This window comes from Dipodomys ordii, unplaced genomic scaffold, assembly GCF_000151885.1.
Source record: "Dipodomys ordii isolate 6190 unplaced genomic scaffold, Dord_2.0 Scaffold15, whole genome shotgun sequence".
Classification (NCBI taxonomy): domain Eukaryota; kingdom Metazoa; phylum Chordata; class Mammalia; order Rodentia; family Heteromyidae; genus Dipodomys; species Dipodomys ordii.
The window spans coordinates 1,583,343-1,600,832 of record NW_012267231.1 but is presented as its reverse complement, the minus strand read 5'-3'; the positions used below and the strand labels follow the sequence as shown (position 1 = coordinate 1,600,832).

Sequence of the window (17,490 nt, the reverse complement as noted above, 5' to 3'; positions counted from 1 at the left end):
CCGTGGATGCAAAGGGGCTGACTAAGGAAAGGAAGGAACCTATCTATCGGGAAGGAAGGTGCTAAACAGTCATACCCACTCCTCATGTCCATTGATGCCAGCCCACCCTTCAAGAAAAAGACCACATGAGAGAGGAAAGAAACCATGGGTCGCACAGCAGCACACACAGCGCCTATGCATTCTCTAAGCACAGGCACACATGCATGAGAAATGGAAAACAATAGTGGACTTCCTCTCTTTGTCACTTTGACTCCATTATTAATTAGAAAGGCACAGTTAGTTCTTCATCTATATTTCAGAGATCTGAGGGCCTGGGACCCAGGTTACATGAGTGGCTGTAGATCTAGTAGGAAGGAATTCTGCCAGCCTGGCCTGCGTCTCTGCCAAGGTCACAGAGCCATTGTTGGTAACCTTTACAAGGTTATCAACATAGGAGGCCTCAAGTAACACTAAGCCAATCATGATGCCTAGAATGAATCTGATTCTGGCTCAGACACATTGGAACTGCTACAGCCCCAATACAAGAGATCTACAACTCACCAGCTCTCATCACTCTTTTAAGTATGTTAAATGGATTTTAGTGCTAACAGTGACCTAGCATACATGTGACCAGAAATCTAGAGACAGGGCTGGGAGCCTAGCACAACGGAGAGTACCAGGACGATAGGCTTCTCTCAGACCAACATGATGCACACGTTCACTCACACAGAGATTTTTTTTTTTTTTTTTTGGTCGGTCGTGGGGCTTGAACTCTGGGCCTGGGCTCTGTCCCTGCGCTCTTCAGCTCAAGGTGAGTGCTCTACCTCTTGAGCTATATCGCCACTTCTGGTTTTCTGGTGGTTTATTGGAGATAGGAGTCTCACGGTCTCTCCTGCCCGGGCTGGCTTTGAACTGCAATCCTCAGATCTCAGCCTCCTGAGTAGCTAGGATGACAGGCGTGAGCCACCAGCACCTGGCTACACAGAGAATTTTTATCAAACACATTCACAACATGCTGTATAAGAAGCACTCCAAGCAAAGAAACCCTGTATCATGTCACATTTGCTTCCATCATTGTCTCTAGACCCATAGCCAAGTGGCTGAGCTGCAGGGTGGCCTCTGTCCTATATTACTGCAGCATGCAGACCAGAGCATCACCGGAGTGTCTCCCCTTCTACCCTACTCTCCTCTGGACCTTCTACCTTTTCCCAATAAGACAAGGCTGAGTTGAATCAAAGAACCCAGAACTTGAAATTAACCATTTTCCAATCTTGCATGAAACACGAAAGAAAAACAAACAACGAATTAAGTTTCAGTTCCTATTAGCATATTTGTGTGGTTATAACATTTCTAGTGAATGGGTGGATGGCTTTATAACAGCAAGGACCTAGATGACTAAATAAAAGAGAGTGCCCAGCCAGTGGCTCACACCTGTCATCCTAGCTACTCAGAAGACTGAGATCTGAGGATTCTAGTTCGAAGCCAGCCCTGCGCAGAGAAGTCTATGAGACTCATCTCCAATTAACCATCCCAAAAAACTGGAAGTGGGGCTGTGCTCAAGGTGGTAGAGCACTAGTATTGAGCACAAAAGCTGAAGGACAGCACCCAAGCCCTGAGTTCAAGCCCCATGACAAACAATACTTAAAACCCCACAGAGAGACACCTGCTCAACAATGGAACATTATGCCATGTTTTTACAACAAAATTATCTGTTATTATAGGAATATAAAAGTCCTTGTCTCTGCTCTTTAGAAAAACACAGCTGTTTTGTTTCTTTTTTTTTTTAACTGTTTGGTGGGGCTAAAAGCCTTCTCTTCTACATGAAAATACTGAAGCAAACAGGCAAGCATTTCCAGTTCCATACCACAGACAAAATGCACAAGTGAGAAGTTATTCCCTGTGTGCTCGTTTTGGCAGGGAAACGGGCTCACCTGAGCGCGTGGATGCAGTAGATGCATCGCGGCATGTTCTTCCGATCATAGATGTCTGTCGTTTCTGGGTAAAAAATCTAGGGAGAAATAAGAGAAGGAGAATCGGTTGCCCATTTGCTGGTTTTGTTTGATCATTCATCAATCATCAGTAATAGATATAAAAATACAGACAATTAGAAAACACTATCGGCATTTAGCAAATAAGTTCTTTAGGGCCAATGCTCATTTCAGTGTAATACAAAATAAAAATAACTATTTAGGAAAACTCTACTTTGGTCAGCCCACTAAATTCCATTAAGTGTGTGAGGGTGAGGCACTTACGTCAGACTCAGACCTAGGCAAATGGAATCAAAGTTCTAGTTTAGTTTAAGTCACTGGCAAGTGTCTGAAGCCCAAAATCTCGTTCTTCCATCTACCAATGTAGACCAATTCTTGAACACCCCAATGGCAAAAAAGAGAACTTCAGCACTTTGCTCTGAAAACTCAAGGACAGAAGCTAGCCTTCTGCAAAGACTCAGCTCTGGGGCTGGGATGTGGCTCAATGGTAGGGCCCTTGCCTAGCATGCACAAGGCCAAGCCAGCATTATAGGGATGGGGGTAGAGGAGTGGGGGAGAGAAAGACTCTGACCTGACTTAAGTCAACTCAACAGATATATAGCTTTATATGTAACCATGAGCTCTCTGCGTAGCATGCTAAACAGGAAGTGCTTTTAGCCACTTTCTAATACTTCACACCAAACTCGTATTCTTACTCTTTACTTGGTTACAAAAACTTACACTTCCTAAGCTCCATCACACGGAGATGGAACAACTATTTCCTTACAGATATTTCCCAAGCACCCCTTTTATTTTCACACAAAACAGTGGTCTCATGTCAGCCAGACAACAATTCTTATATAATCTTCAAATGGTTTCCCTCAGCTCACTTAATACAAAATGGGCCATTTTAATGGCCTTAGTATTTAACTAGTTTTAGCACAAATAATACTCCTAGTGAAGGAATGTGTGGCTTTTTCTATTATAAGCAATTTGGAAAAATCCTTAAAACACATCTTTTTGTGTTTTTCTGACTTTTAGGGGGTTGGAGTTAACAAATTTCCGGTCAGCTACAGCCAGAGTTTGGCCAGAGTGCCTATGTCAAAGACTAACTTAAAAAAGAACAAAAAATTAACTACGCCTCTAAGAGCAACAATACAGCACGGCTTCTGGATAGCTACGAGCTAGCTGGTGATGGCAATTTCACTAAAGGCAACACACCAACTTGGGTAAACCCCTCAGCAGGCGCACTACCCACTATCAAAACTACAGCCATCACCAGAGCAGAGAGGGGAATAACTGTCATTCTATTGCTTCTACAATTAAAAAAGAAAACAAAAACAACAAAGACAGGGGAAGAGAAGCAGTCCTGGGATTTAAACTCAAGGTCTCACACTGACCAGGCAGGCACAATACTCACTTGAGCCACGGCCACAACCACTTAAAGGATGTGATGACCTTCTTACTCCTTGCAGATTTGGTTGCTTTAAAGCTAGAAGATGACATTTTTAGTGTATTTCCTAAAGTCCAATTTTTAGAGTAACAACCTGTGACCAATTATGCACTTTTAAAATGGGGAATCTTGCTGGGCACTGCTGGCTCACACCTGTAATCCTAGCTCAGGAGATTGAGATCTGAGTTTCAAAACCAGCTGCGTCAAGAAAGTCCATGAGACTCTTATCTCAAATGAACCACCAGAAAACCAGAAGTGGAGCTGTGGCTCAAAGTGATAGAGTGTTAGCCTTGAGTAAAATCACTCAGGGACTATGCCCAGGCCCTGAGTTCACGCCCCACAAGCAACCAAAAAAGCAATAATAACAATAAAAATAAAAATACACAAACAAGTGAAATGAGGAATCTTTATCTATACCAGCCAAGGCAGCCAGCTGAACAGCTGGGTATAGTGGTGCAGCCCGGCAGTCTTAGAACTCAGGGAGCAGAGGCGAGCAAACCACTTTCATGCAAAATTACAACTGAACTAGACGTGAATCTCTTCACAGGGAATTTCTCTAAGGTGAGGTGGAAAAAGTACAAGTACTATAAAAGCAAAGGAATAAAACTGTTTCCTGACTCAAACTAAAAGACATCCTTTAGTATATTAAAAAGAAAAAAAAAGAAAGCCAGATTTTAATGCACATCTGTAATCCCAGCACTCTGGAGGCTCAGGCAGGAAGAGGGAGGGAGGGAGATTTTTTAGAACAACTTTACAGGCAGAATGAGAACAGAGTTATGAAAAGCAGGTAAGTTACCTTGGGCAATCCAATCTCATCCATGGCATTCAACCACTGGATCACGTTGTCGGTGTGTCTGAAGTGGAGGCCAGTTGCCTAAAACAAGTAAGAGAGCATTAGGGCACTGCTGGCAATTATGAAATAAAATCTCATCTTGCAATTGAAGGTCATTTTGCCCACATTCCACTACCAAGAAGCCAAACACCAACTCCTCACTTAAGAACCATATGGAGAGGGCTGGGAAGGTGATCAGTGGTAGAGCGCTTGCCTTGGGTTCGATTCCTCAGCACCACATTAAGCAGAAAAGGCCGGAGGTGGCGCTGTGGCTCAAGTGGTAGAGCGCTCGCCTTGAGCTGAAGAGCTGAGGGACAGCGCCCAGGCCCAAAGTACAGGCCCCACAACCGGCAAAAAAAAAAAAAAAAGAACCATATGGAGAACCTTCTAAGTGCCATGGTTTTTCTTCCTTGTGCTGGTGCTTGAACTCAGGGCCTCACCCACAGCTGGCACTCTACCACTTGGGCCAGGCTTCCAGTGTTTTGCGGGTTATTGGATTTGCCTGCCCTGAGCTGGCTCTGCACTGTAGTTCTCAGAGCTCCTGAGTAGCTTACGTTGTTCTCCATCTTTTATGTGGTGTTGAGCAATTGAACCCAGGGCCTCATGCATGCAAGGCAAGCACTCTACCACTGAGCCACCTTCCCAACCTTCCTCCATCTTTTATACTCGTCCTTTCTTGATCAGGAGTCACTGGCCGGGTTCTTTTGGGAGCTCTGTGGACACCAACATTTCATCCCTGCCAACTTACTGACCAGTCTTCTTGTTAGGGCCTGAGTCACAAGAATCAAACATTTCCTGAGACGGAGTGGCTTTTCCATCTACCTCTAACTTCAATACAGAATAGTGATGCATTCTACTAATGTTGCTGTAACTAGAGCACCTGCCGGCAAATCTCAGCACTTGGATAAGATTAGCTTTAAAGTAGTAGTTCTCTACTTTCTTAGAATGGAAAGGTTCATGTGGGACTCTGAAAATTTCTAGTTCCACCAGGTGAAGGGCAGTGGCAGAGAACTTCGTGGCAATGCACAGACCCTCAATTTAACCCCAAGATCGACAATGACGACACCCTCAAAAATCTACCTGAGATCCGCACATCTAAAGCTCCTTTACTGCTGACTCTCAGCTCTGCACTCTTCCTCCAACCTGCCAGGCCCTCAGACGGCCACACTTGGCTGGAATAAACACATCTTGCACACGCTCAACAGCTCACACACAGAATAAAGCACGCTAACATTCTGGGTTCCTAGAAATCTAAGCCGTGGGAAGAGAGAACTCACCTTGTACCTGGTCTGCTCTCGGTCATAGATTTTTTTCAGGGACACCACTTTGGGAGAGAAGAAGTTGCCTAGTTTGGCAAGGTACACTCCATTCCTCAGCCCCTCCTCCAGCTCTGTGGTGGGTGGCAGATCCTCCCCTAGGCATGCCTCCATCCACCTGGACAAAGGAGAGAGGCAAGAAACAAGAGGGGGAGTTAGATTCTTCTTTAGAAACTTCCAAGCCTGCCGGGCGCTGGTGGCTCACGCCTGTAATCCTAGCTACTCAGGAGGCCGAGATCTGAGGATCGTGGTTCAAAGCCAGCCCGGGCAGGAGAGACCGTGAGACTCCTATTTCCAATAAACCACCAAAAAACCGGAAGTGGCACTGTAGCTCAAGTGGTTGGGCCTGGGCGCTGTCCCTCAGCTCTTCAGCTCAAGGCGACCGACAAAAAAAAAAGAAAAGAAACTTCCAAGCCTCTCTCAAGACACATATCCAAAGTCACTTCCTGGCAAGCTCTGTCTGTGAGACCCCTAGCATAGGAGAATGCTGAGAATGAGTGCCACCCTCTCTACTCAATGTAGCAGCCCTGTGAGCCTCAGGCTCTCCTCAAGTCCTTAAGTTATTCCTTAAAGTCCTAAGAAGAGTCACAGTGGCATCTGCCTGTAATATCATCTACTCAAGAGGCGGGGGAAGCTGGGCGCTGGTGGCTCATGCCTGTAATCCTGGCTACTTAGGAGGCTGAGATCTGAGGATTGTGGTTTGAAGCCAGCCCAGGCAGGAAAAGTCTGTGAGACTCTTTCTTTTTTTCTTTTTTCCATTTAAGAAGTTTAATGAAAATGGTACATAAGATTACTTCAATCCTACATCTTCTCAATTGTTTCTTCCTTATATTTGCTTTTTTCCTATCCGACTTGGCAGGATTTGGCTTTCTGTTCCAGGATGGTTACCCTATTTCAGCCTGGTGATAACTACCTTGCTGGGGTCCATGCCCAGGCAGACAGTGGAGCCGTCAGCCTTCTCCCGCTGCACCCATTCAATGTAGATGACACACTTCTTCCTGTACACCTGGACCACCACGCCAATCTGCTGACCTTTACAGTGTCCTCGTACAACCTGCACCTCCTCATCCTTTCGGATGGGCACAGACTGCACACACTGTACTTCTGTCTCAGCTCTTTGGAAAGAGGGGAAGACACAATCTCCCTGCGCATGTGGGAAGGTGCACTGAAATGCCCTTTCCGGTTCTTGCTTCAGCCAGAAGTGACAAAGGGACTGAACTTCATTTTGGCAGCTCCGGCCTCAGCAATGGCTGAAAGGGGAAGAGGAAACCCCTTTTTTTTTTGGGGGGGGTCCGGTCGTGGGGCCTGAACTCTGGGCCTGGGCGCTGTCCCTCAGCTCTTTAGCTCAAGACTAGCGCTCTACCACTTGAGCCACAGCGCCACTTCCGGCTTTTTTCTTTTTGCTTATGTGGTGCTGAGGAATCGAACCCAGGGCCTCAGGCATGCAAGGCAAGCGCTCTATCACTGAGCCACCTTCCCAGCCCCAAAAGGAAACTCTTATCTCTAATAAACTACTCTTAAAAAGCCAGAAGTGGACCTGTGGTCAAGTAGTAGAGAACTAGCCTCGAATACAAAGAGGCTCAGAGACAGTTCCCATGCTCTGAGTTCAAGTCCCAGGACTGGCAAAAATAAAAAAATAAATTTCTAAACTATAGTGTGTGAATTTATCATGCTCTTACAAATTGTTTTTAGATCTGGGTGCTAGTAGCTCATGCCTATAATCGTACTACTAAGGAGACTGAGATCTGAGGATAAAGGTTCAAAGCCAGCCCAGGCAGGGAAGTCTATGAGACTCTTATCTCCAATTATCCAAAAGCTGAAAGTGGCACTGTAGCTCATGTGGGAGAGCACTAGCCTTGAGTGAAAAGCTAAACAAGAGCTTGAAGCTGAGTTCACACACCAGCACCCGTACATACACACAAAAATAAGCTGTGCTTTTATAACTCAGAATAAGAGTACTTATGTTAGTTTTATATTTTAAAATTGAGATATGCTCAGTCTTTATAAACACACACACACACACACACACACACACACACACACTCTCACACTACAAAGCCAAGTGCCGGTGGCTCACGTTTATAATCATAGCTACTCAGGAAGCTGACATCTGAGGATTGGGGTTCAAAGGCCCAGAGTTCAAGCCCCAGGATCAGGAAAAAAAAAAAGCTGGGAGGGAGGATGAGAGGAGTGACTGTCCAAAAAGAATATACTCATTACCTGATTTATGCAACCATATCCCCTTTGTCCATCACCTTTATTTATCTATTTTATTTTTTTGCTGGTCCTGGGGCTTGAACTCAGGGCCTGGGCACTGTCTCTGCGCTTCTTTCGCTCAAGGCTAGTGCTCTAATCACTAAGCCACTCTCCTAGCCCTGTACATCACCTTTACAGTAACAATAAAAGACCAAAAAAAAAAACCCTAAACAATAATTCCTTATTTTTTTCATACTGACACACATAATTAGGTAATTGCGTAAAGTCTGTCCCAAATATTTTTCTGGTTGTTTCCTATACTTAATGGCAGCAAGCTCTACTTCTGGCCTTTCTTTCAGGTAGAAAAACTAATTCAAATGGCCAAAAAGGAGGTAAAAGGAAGCAAATGTGTTTCCAGAAGAGCTGTCCCGTGACTAGCACCGATACCAACCGCCAATGCTGGACCACACAAGCTGAGTCTACACAGGCCTGGAGACCTGGCGGTCCTTGGGTGAAACAGCTGGAGCCCAAGGAGGACACCTACCTCAGAATTCTTTCCAGTGTTTACTGCTGAAAACAATGCAGATAAAATCATTCTGGGGAACAACTGCTGGCAACCCCAGCTCTCGGGGGACACTCTAACTTGGGTTCTCATTAACAAGGACAAACCTAGCAACTACAGTCTAAGCTAAAACCTGCCCTCTGGCACATAGTAAGAAACGAACAAAATTACTTATTTTCTTCTCAAGATCACAGGAATGCGCAGGCACAGACTGTGGCTGGAGAGCATGGAGACAGCTGGGCGTGGTGGCTCACAGCTGGAATCTCAGTACTTGGGAGGGAGGCTGAGGCTGTGGGCTACCTAGTGAGACTATCTCAAGAAAAAAGAAAACTGTACTTTTTCCTACCAGAGGTAGGCCAATTACCAGAGGTAGTTGAGTCTGCCTCTTCTCTAATATTACTGTATTAAAATAAAAATAAATAGAAGGCTAGCTGCTGGTGCTCCTGCCTGTAACCCTAGTTACTTAGGAGGCTGAAATCTGAGGATTGCGCTTCAAAGCCAGCCCAGGCAGGAAAGTCTGTGAGACTCTTATCTCCAATGAACCACCAGAAAACTGGAAGTGGCGCTGAGGCTCCAGTGGTAGAGCGCTCGCCTTGAGCTGAAGAGCGGAGGGACAGCGCCCAGGCCCAGATTTCAAGCCCCAGGACCGACAAAACTCAGGAAATATTTCTGACTCCTCAGGACAGCACTGGTGAGTGGTAAGGTGTGCTGCGTGCCAGCCTCTACCCTGCCTTCAGGGAGCAGCTGCAAACAGCAACTCCTGAAAGGAAGCGTGCCAGAAGTGCAGTGAAAAGCTCTCCATCTTGTGTTAATCAAAGAAATGCAAATGCAGAGATGGAAAAGCACGGCTTTCCAGCATGTGGGGACCCCTCATCCTCACCGGGGCTCCAGAAAGCATCTGCCACCATGCATCGACAGCAAACTACAGAAACTTCTATAAAAGGAAAAGGAGAGGTTTTATTGTTAAAAAGGGACTTGGTGGCTGCGGCAAGGATGACTAAGTAAGCGCCGATGCCATGTGACCACGGGAGCAGAGGGGCGGGATCCAGATCTGAAACAAGCTCAGCTTCACATGTCAACGGCCAACAGCAATGGCGGGGCGGCGACATCCTGTAGGCAGAGGGAGGGAAACCCAGGTCTGAGAAATGCCTTTGCAGATGGGGTGGGGTGGGGGCACCAAGCTCTCCAGGGACTGAGGATGGCCGTGGTGGAATGAGTCAGGATGGAAGCACGTGATGGCCACTGAGGAAGCAAAAATTTCAGCAATCTGGAAGACGTCCTCACCTCCAACTGCTGCAAAAGGCTGGTGAGGCAGAGAAAAGGATGTGGGCAAATACAGAAGGAAGCCAGCCAGCCTTCGACCCCAAGAGGGCAGGCTCAGTGGACTGGGGCAGGGGCCACTCAGAGCAACCAGAAAAATAATTTCACATGGTGAAGCAGAGGGGACAGACGCTTTCCAAGTTCAAGCACAGCAAGTTTTCCAACGCAATATTCTGTGGATGAACCACTGCCCAGCCTGAGCTGTGAGAGCAGAAAGGACTGGGAGGATGGAACGCCTCCACTGTCTGGTGTCTGCTATTGTCTTGTCCCCAGTGGCCACAACTTGCGACAGGCCACCTTCCAGAACGAGGAAGGAATTCTTCCTGATAGCAAGGACTGGTCTCTGCTGGCCACCACTGGAAGATGGACACCTAAGAAGTCTGTCCTCCTCCTCGTGCTGCGCCTTTGGGGTGCTGTAAGAGGGGGAGAAGAGCATACCCAAGAAGAAAGAGGGTTGCATGAGAAAGGAAACATGGGCAGCCTTCCTGGGCGCTGGCCTTTGCATGGCACTGCGGGATGAGTGTGCTCAGCCTCTCCCACAGACGTCTCATCTGATTTACAGTGTCATCTGATTTACTGCACCAACAAACCAGAAGACACAGTACTGTGTCTTTGTTAATAAAAGACATAAGTTAACTAACCATAGGAAAATAATAAAAGCAAAGCACAAGCATGGTGGTGCATGCCTGTAATTCCAGCATTTGGGTGGTCAAGACAGGAGAATCTAGAGTTTAAGACCAACCTGGGCTATATAGTGAGACCCTGACTCAAAAACAGAAACAAGCTGGACACCAGTGGCTCTCACCAGCAATCCTAGCTTCTCAGGAAGCTGAGACAGAAGGATCAAGGTTCCAAGCCAGCCTGGGCAGTAAAGCACATGAGAATCTTTATCTCTAATTAACTACCAAAAAGCTGGAAGTGGAGCTATGGCTCAAATAGTAGAACACCAGACTTGAACAGAATAAAGCTAAGGGACAGCATCCTGGCTCTGAGTTTGTTCTAGTATAAACACACACACACAATAATAATAATAATTTTAAAAATACACGGCTGGGGATGTGGCTTAGTGGTAGAGCGCTTGCCTCGCATGCATGAAGCCCTGGGTTCCATTCCTCAGTACCTCATACACAAAAAAAGCCAGAAGTGGTGCTGTGGCTCAAGTGGTAGAGTGCTAGCCTTGAGCACAGAGAGGCTCAAGGACCCTGAGTTCAAGCCCCAGGATTGGCAAAAGAAAAAACGAAACTCATGAAGAAAAATGGAAGGATGGGAAAAGTGTTAGAGATGGTGTTACATCCAGGGAAAGTTTTGGTGGTTGTTTAGTTACTGTGGAATAAGCACACATTTGCAGCTGTAGGAAAGGAACACGAGGAGGAGGACTAGAAATACAAGTCAACAAGCAACAGCATCAGCAGGGTTCTGAAGGGCAGAGGTGGCAGCTAGCTGGGGAAAGGAGCTTCCCTGAGTGGGGGAAGGAAGTAACCAAGCAGGAAGATGCATTAGCTAACCCCTAGGCTTCTGCTTCCGGCCTGCACCTAGCCCCCAAGGCGCTAGTGGGGACTACATGCAAAGGCACACAGCACTAGAAGGTGCTAATGATGGTGGCTATCTGTGTGTGCGTGTGTGCGAACAGCTACTTCTCCAGAAACAAACCTACTTCTAGCGTCTGACACCCGCAATTACGCAATACTGGTCGGCCTTGCCCTACAGATCGCTTTTTCAAAGGGAGTCAATACTTGCCGTACTAGCAAGACAAGGAAATGATTCTCGTGGTAAGCCTACGACAAGCCCAGACGGAGAGCACGTGCTTGGCAGAATGGGGTGGGAATCGGAATGAGGGGTCTGTGAGGAGGAACCAGCCCAACGGGTTCCAAGAAGCACGTGACCTCAGTGGTTTCCAGCCCTGCAATAGAGAAGGGGAAGGAGGCAATGCCGGAAGAGGAGTCCCAGCCACCGAGATTCAGTTCCTCCGCGCCACACCCCTACCCCCAGGACAGGGCTACCCTAGTGCCCCTGCCACTGGCCGTGGTGAGCCCCTCACACACCCAGCAGGGGACAGCCCAGACTTCCCCCGGGGCAAGGCAGAGCACCAAGGAAGCATTCCTGGCCCTGAGAGGGGAGGGGGGGACAGGTGAGACAATGGCCCGAGGCTACAAAGGGCTAGCCTGGGGCCAGAGCAGACCTGAGAGCTGAGGAAGACAGTCACAGACGTGGACCTCCGCAGACGTCCTGGGATTCGGAAGGAAAAAATCCATTACTGAGCAGTGAGGGTGCGGAGCAGGGGCTGGGGGGGGGGGGGGAGCCACTGAGGACAGCAGTGATTCAGCCACGAACTGACCACACGCTCCTTCCCCAGTAGACAGCACAGGAGAACCTCCTCTCTACATGCTCACACATAAACGAAAAGGTTCAAAATGTGGTAAGAATAAGTGAAAAAACGGAAATGCTTTTCCTTGAGGAATATCTGTTAGCTTCTGTGCTTATTCGTACCCAATACAGGACCATTCTTGAGCAAAGCATTTCATTACTAGCTGAACTGGATAAGGTAAGATCTCTTGCCAAAATTAAATATCTAATTATATATTTTTTTCTTGAACTCTGAGCCTGGGCACTGTCCCTCAGCTCTTAAAGAGTCTCACGGGCTTTCCTGCCTAGGCTGGCTTTAAACCGAGATCCTCAGATCTCAGCCTCCTGAGTAGCTAGAATGATAGATGGGAGTCACCCATTTCTTTTGCTTTGTTTTTGTTTTGTTTTGTCGGTCGTGGGGCTTGAACTTTGGGCCTGGGCGCTGTCCTTGTGCTCTTCAGCTCCAGGCAAGCACTCTACCGCTTGAACCACAGCACCACTTCCAGTTTTCTAGCAGTTTATTGGAGATAAGAGTCTCACGAACTTTTCTGCCCGAGCTGGCTTTGAACCGTGATCCTCAGATCTCAGCCTCCTGAGTAGCTGGGATGACAGGCGTGAGCCACCGGCACCCGGCTTAAGGGAGTCACCCATTTCTTAAGAAGAGAGGTTGACCTTTAAGGATACAGCCCTTCCACTAAGGGTCCCAACATTTAGGGAAGAGAAAAGTGTGCAGCATTTACACTGAAATGCTATAACACATATAGACAGAGGATACAGAAACCCTAGGGAGAAGCTTTCTAACTCAACACAAGGGAAAGGTGCGGTTAGGACTAACAACTTAATTTCTTTTTTTGGGGGGTCCGGTCGTGGGGCCTGAACTCTGGGTCTGGGCGCTGTCCCTCAGCTCTTCAGCTCAAGGCTAGCGCTCTACCACCTCCGGCTTTTTTCTTATGTGGTGCTGAGGAATTGAACCCAGGGCCTCGAGCATGCAAGGCAAGTGCTCTACCACTGAGCCACCTTCCCAGTCCCCTAACAACTTAATTTCTTAGGCAGGAGATATAGTTTTCACACCAGGTTTTCTTCATGAAGAAGGAAAGATATGCTGCAGAAGTGAAGTAAGACAAGTACTGAAAGGGCCACTGAACACAGAAATTAGGTCATAATGATCTGAGCCAAAGGTGAGCCTGGGAGCGAGGGAAAGGAAAGCGGGAAGAGCCGCATACACCAGGCTTAAGATAAGTTGACACAGGATGTATTCCTTGAAGGAAAGGAGAGAGAGTTCAGCATTAGGGGGGCAAACCTTAAGAAAACTAAAACAAGGGGCTGGGAAGGTGGCTCAGTGGTAGAGTGCTTGCCTCGCATGCATGAGGCCCTAGGTTCGATTCCTCAGCACCACATAAGCAGAAAAAACCAGAAGTGATGCTGTGGCTCAAGTGGTAGAGCACTCACCATGAGCTGAAGACCTGAGGGACAGCGCCCAGGCCCTGAGTTCAAGCCTTAGAACAGAAAAAAAAAAAGATGGGCTGGGAAGGTGGCTCAGTGGTAGAGCGCTTGCCTTGCATGCCTGAGGCCCTGGGTTCAATTCCTCAGCACCACATAAGAAAAAAGCCGGAGGTGGAGCTGTGGCTCAAGTGGTAGAGCTCTAGCCTTGAGCTGAAGAGCTGTGGGACAGCACCTAGGCCCAGAGTTCAGGTCCACGACCGGCAAAAATAAATAAATAAATAAAAGAAAACTACACCACGTTCTCCTCATTACACCCTGCAGTCCCCCACCTGCCACACCCCACTCTCAACACAGCTGCATTAACCCGACCAGCTCCAGTTCCCGAGTGTCTACAGCATGAAAAGCACTGCAGTCAGAGGTGCTGGGTAACAGCAGAAAAAAACAAAAAACAAGTCTGCAAGTCCCAGCTACTCAGGAGACTAGGATCTAAGGATCTAAGTTCAAAGCCAGCCTGAGCAGGAAATTCTGAAAGACTCTTAGCTCCAATTAACCACCAAACACCAAAATAGCCAGAAGTGGAGCAGTGGCTCAAGTGGTAGAGCGCTAGCCTTGAGCAAAAGAAGCGGGACAGTACCCAGGCCCTGAGTTCAAGTCCCAGAACTGGCCAAAAAAAAAAAGGTAAAGGACAGTGTCCAGGCCCTTAGTTCAAGCCCTAGTACTGGCATAAAAAATGCCTACATACCTTTTCCCTTACTACTTCAGTTTCTCTTGCAAAATGCAGCCATACAATAATCTTTCCCTCATCTAAACACCCACGGCAGCGGCTTGCGCCATTCTCTTATCGATCAATCATGCACAGCCTAGTGGATAACATTTAGACCTTTAGACCTTTCCCTCCTACATGTTGGGGTAATTTTTCTTCCATTCTTTAGGCTGTCTTTTCAGGCTAGATGTAGAGCAACTCTTCAAATATTAATTAGGGTCCTGTCTATCCAAGTGGTCTATCTGAATGGCAAGAGTACGTTAGAGTTCTGAATCCTTCTCAGCTCTATCAGACTGTCCTCAGCAACAGAGCTCAAAAATGCTTTTTACTTGCTTATGACTTTAAAGTATTCTCCCCAACTTTTTTTCGTTTGTTTTGTTTGCCAGTCCTGGGCTTGAACTCAGGGCCTGGGCCCTGTCCCTGAGCTTTTTTTGCTCAACGCTAGCACTCTACCACTTGAACCACTTCCGCTTATGTGGTACTGAATCAAACCCGGGGCTTCATGCATGCTAGGCAAGCACTCTACCACTAAGCCACATTCCCAGCCTCTCCCCAACTTTTAAGCCATGTCAGAAAAAATGAGCAATGGAATATTATTAAATCATTCAAAATAAAAAATAGCTTTTTGATATGGAGATGAAAATAACAATTTTTAAATAACTTGGGAAATATTTAAGTTAAACAGTAAGAACTTTCCTTTGAACCACAGCACAGGATATGCTTGGAAAAATCTGCAACTCAGACTTATCCTGAAACAGCTCTTCCATTATAAATACAGATCTTAGCTGGCTCAGACCTAGGACCCTAGCCACTTGGGAGATCAGGGAATCCCAGTTTGAGACCAGCCCCAGCAAAAAGAAGTCCCTGACACTCCATCTCAATCAAGAGGTTTTTTTGTTTTTGTTTTTTTTGTCAGTTGTGGGACTTGAACTCTGGGCCTGGGCACTGTCTCTCAGTTCTTCAGCTCAAGGCGAGCACTCTACCACTTAAGCCTCAGTGCCACTTCCAGTTTTCTGGTGGTTTATTGGAGGTAAGAGTCTCACGGACTTTCCTGCCCAGGCTGGCTTTGAACTGTGATCCTCAGATCTCAGCCTCCTGTGTAGCTAGGATGACAGGTGTGAGCCACTGGCACCAGGCTCAGAGTTTTTTTTTTATTACAATTTCAAATTCTCCATTTAGCCATCTTAGTGTGCAATACAGCGATCACTTTCCAGAACACTTTTACTACCCAAAAGTAAGCTGACACTCATCAGCAGCGGCTCCCGCCTAGCAGTCTCTGAACCTGCAGTATAGTTCAGTTCTCCACCCACGCTGCAGGAGAACCAAAGGCATGCTCAGGTGTAGAGATCTAGATGCCACTTGGTTCTCTCTGCCTCGCCAAGCTGTCCCCGAGGCCCAGGGCACCACCCTGGTGTATTGGGGAAGTCTTGTTCCCGCTCCTGGGCTCAGCAGCTCTCTCACAGTATGCCCGGTAGTTTTAACACTCAGGTGCTCTGCCCAAAACTAGATGACCAGACAGAATTGATGATGCCTTCTTTCCCTTGTGAATGTACATCTGCACTCTCCCATTCTCAAAACCACACTCCGGTCCCTCAATATGTCCTAAAGATGGTATTCACCAGGGACTGATGGTATGCATTGACAGCACAATGGAGAATGGGAAGAATTTACAGCAAAGCACAAATAGCTGAGGAATGACTGTGAATAAGCTTGTCCACATTCTTCTGTGAAGCAGGCCCTCAAATCCCTGACTGACAGAGACGGTATTTCTAAAAGGAAAGTAAAGACCGGGGACACCAGCCCCTAAGAAAGGCCATGTGTGAGAAAATGCTGTGATACGCGCCAGTTAAGTAGTTCTGACTAGATTCACCCTGACTTCCTGAAACTGTAGAGAAAAGAGAGCTGGCCACATAGGTTTTCAAACCCCAAACATGCACTCTCTTTCAGCAAAGAATGAAAAGTGTCAGTCTGGCAAGTCTGTACATCTCTCGACAGTCTCATGTCAAAACTGTTCCCCCAGACCTGTCTCCTCAGCCTGTTCTATGTTACCGCACAACTTGCCTAAAGCATGCTTGCCATCCATTCCCCTCAAGAGGCAGTTAAGCCCTATCCCTATGTTCAGAAGATCAAGGCTACCCTAGCCTTGCCATTTAAGAGAAAACCTTAAGGCCGTGGCTCACACCAAACAGATGGGCACTCCATGGCACACTGTCGAAGACCGGCAGTCATGCTCACAGTTTAGGACAACACCCGAAAGTCATCTGGTCAGAAACAAATCAAAATAAACTCCAAATGGATCACAGAATTAAAGGCTGGACGGCTTCGCATCTGAAACACACCTGAAGGGGACCAGGGGCGTGGCTCCAGTGGCAGAGTGCCAGACCCTCATTATCTGGGCTATGGTGGCTCATGCTTATAATCCTAGCTACTCAGGAGGCTGAGATCTGAGGACTGAGGTTCAAAGCCAGCCCGGGCAGAAAAATCCCCATGAGACTCTCATCTCCAAAAACCAGAAGTGGCGCTGTGACTCAAGTGGCAGAGTGCTTGCTATCCTTGAGCACCAAGAGGTACCCTGAGTTCAAGCCCCACAATGGACAAAAACAAACAACAACAACAAAAGACCCTCAGTAAGCAGAGTGGCAGCAGGACTCTAACACCAAACATTACTTTTATTTTAAGGAGTCCTTGTTCACTAAAAGGTCTCGGTGACATCACCATCTGTCTCTCACCCCGCCGCAGCCACACTATGGCAGCCGTGCTGAACCTCACATACATGCTCATTTCGCTATTTCTCTGTGTATCCCTCTGTTTTCTCTGTGTGTGTGTCTGTGCAAGCCTGTGGGGGCATGTACCAGGGCTTGAACCCAGGGCCTAGTGCTCTGTTTGCTTGCTCATAGTTGGTGCTTTACATTTGAGCCACATATCCAGCCTAGTATTTTCATGGTTAACTAGTAGAGAGGGAGTCTTACATCTTACAGATTTTCTGCCCAGGTTGGCTTCCTTTTTTTTATTTCATTTTTGTGGGTTGTGGGGCTTGAACTCTGGGCCTGAGCACTGTCCTTCAGCTCTTCAGCTCAAGGTGAGCACTCTATCACTAGAGCCTCAGCACCACTTCCAGTTTTCTGGTTGTTTATTAGAGATAAGAGTCTTATGGACGGGGCTGGGAAGGTGGCTCAGTGGTAGAGCGCTTGCCTTGCATGCCTGAGACCCTGGGTTCGATTCCTCAGCACCACATAAGTAAAAAGAGAAAAGCCAGAAGTGGAGCTGTGGCTCAAGTGGTAGAGCGCTAGCCTTGAGCTGAAGAGCTGAGGGACAG

At 47.2% G+C, this 17,490-nt stretch overlaps 1 protein-coding gene and 1 pseudogene across 1 annotated transcript in view; both read right to left on the bottom strand.

Moving 5' to 3' along the window:
- Iqgap1 (IQ motif containing GTPase activating protein 1) overlaps positions 1-17,490 on the bottom strand; it is a 73,627-nt gene that overhangs the window by 41,987 nt on the left and 14,150 nt on the right. The window contains exons 3-5 of the mRNA XM_013012080.1: positions 5,509-5,665; positions 4,196-4,273; positions 1,911-1,987 (exon numbers count right to left, since the gene is read on the bottom strand). Coding sequence (XP_012867534.1) covers positions 1,911-1,987; positions 4,196-4,273; positions 5,509-5,665 — 312 coding nt within the window. The remainder of the gene's footprint in view (positions 1-1,910; positions 1,988-4,195; positions 4,274-5,508; positions 5,666-17,490) is intronic.
- On the bottom strand, positions 6,349-6,771 carry LOC105982471 (annotated as a pseudogene).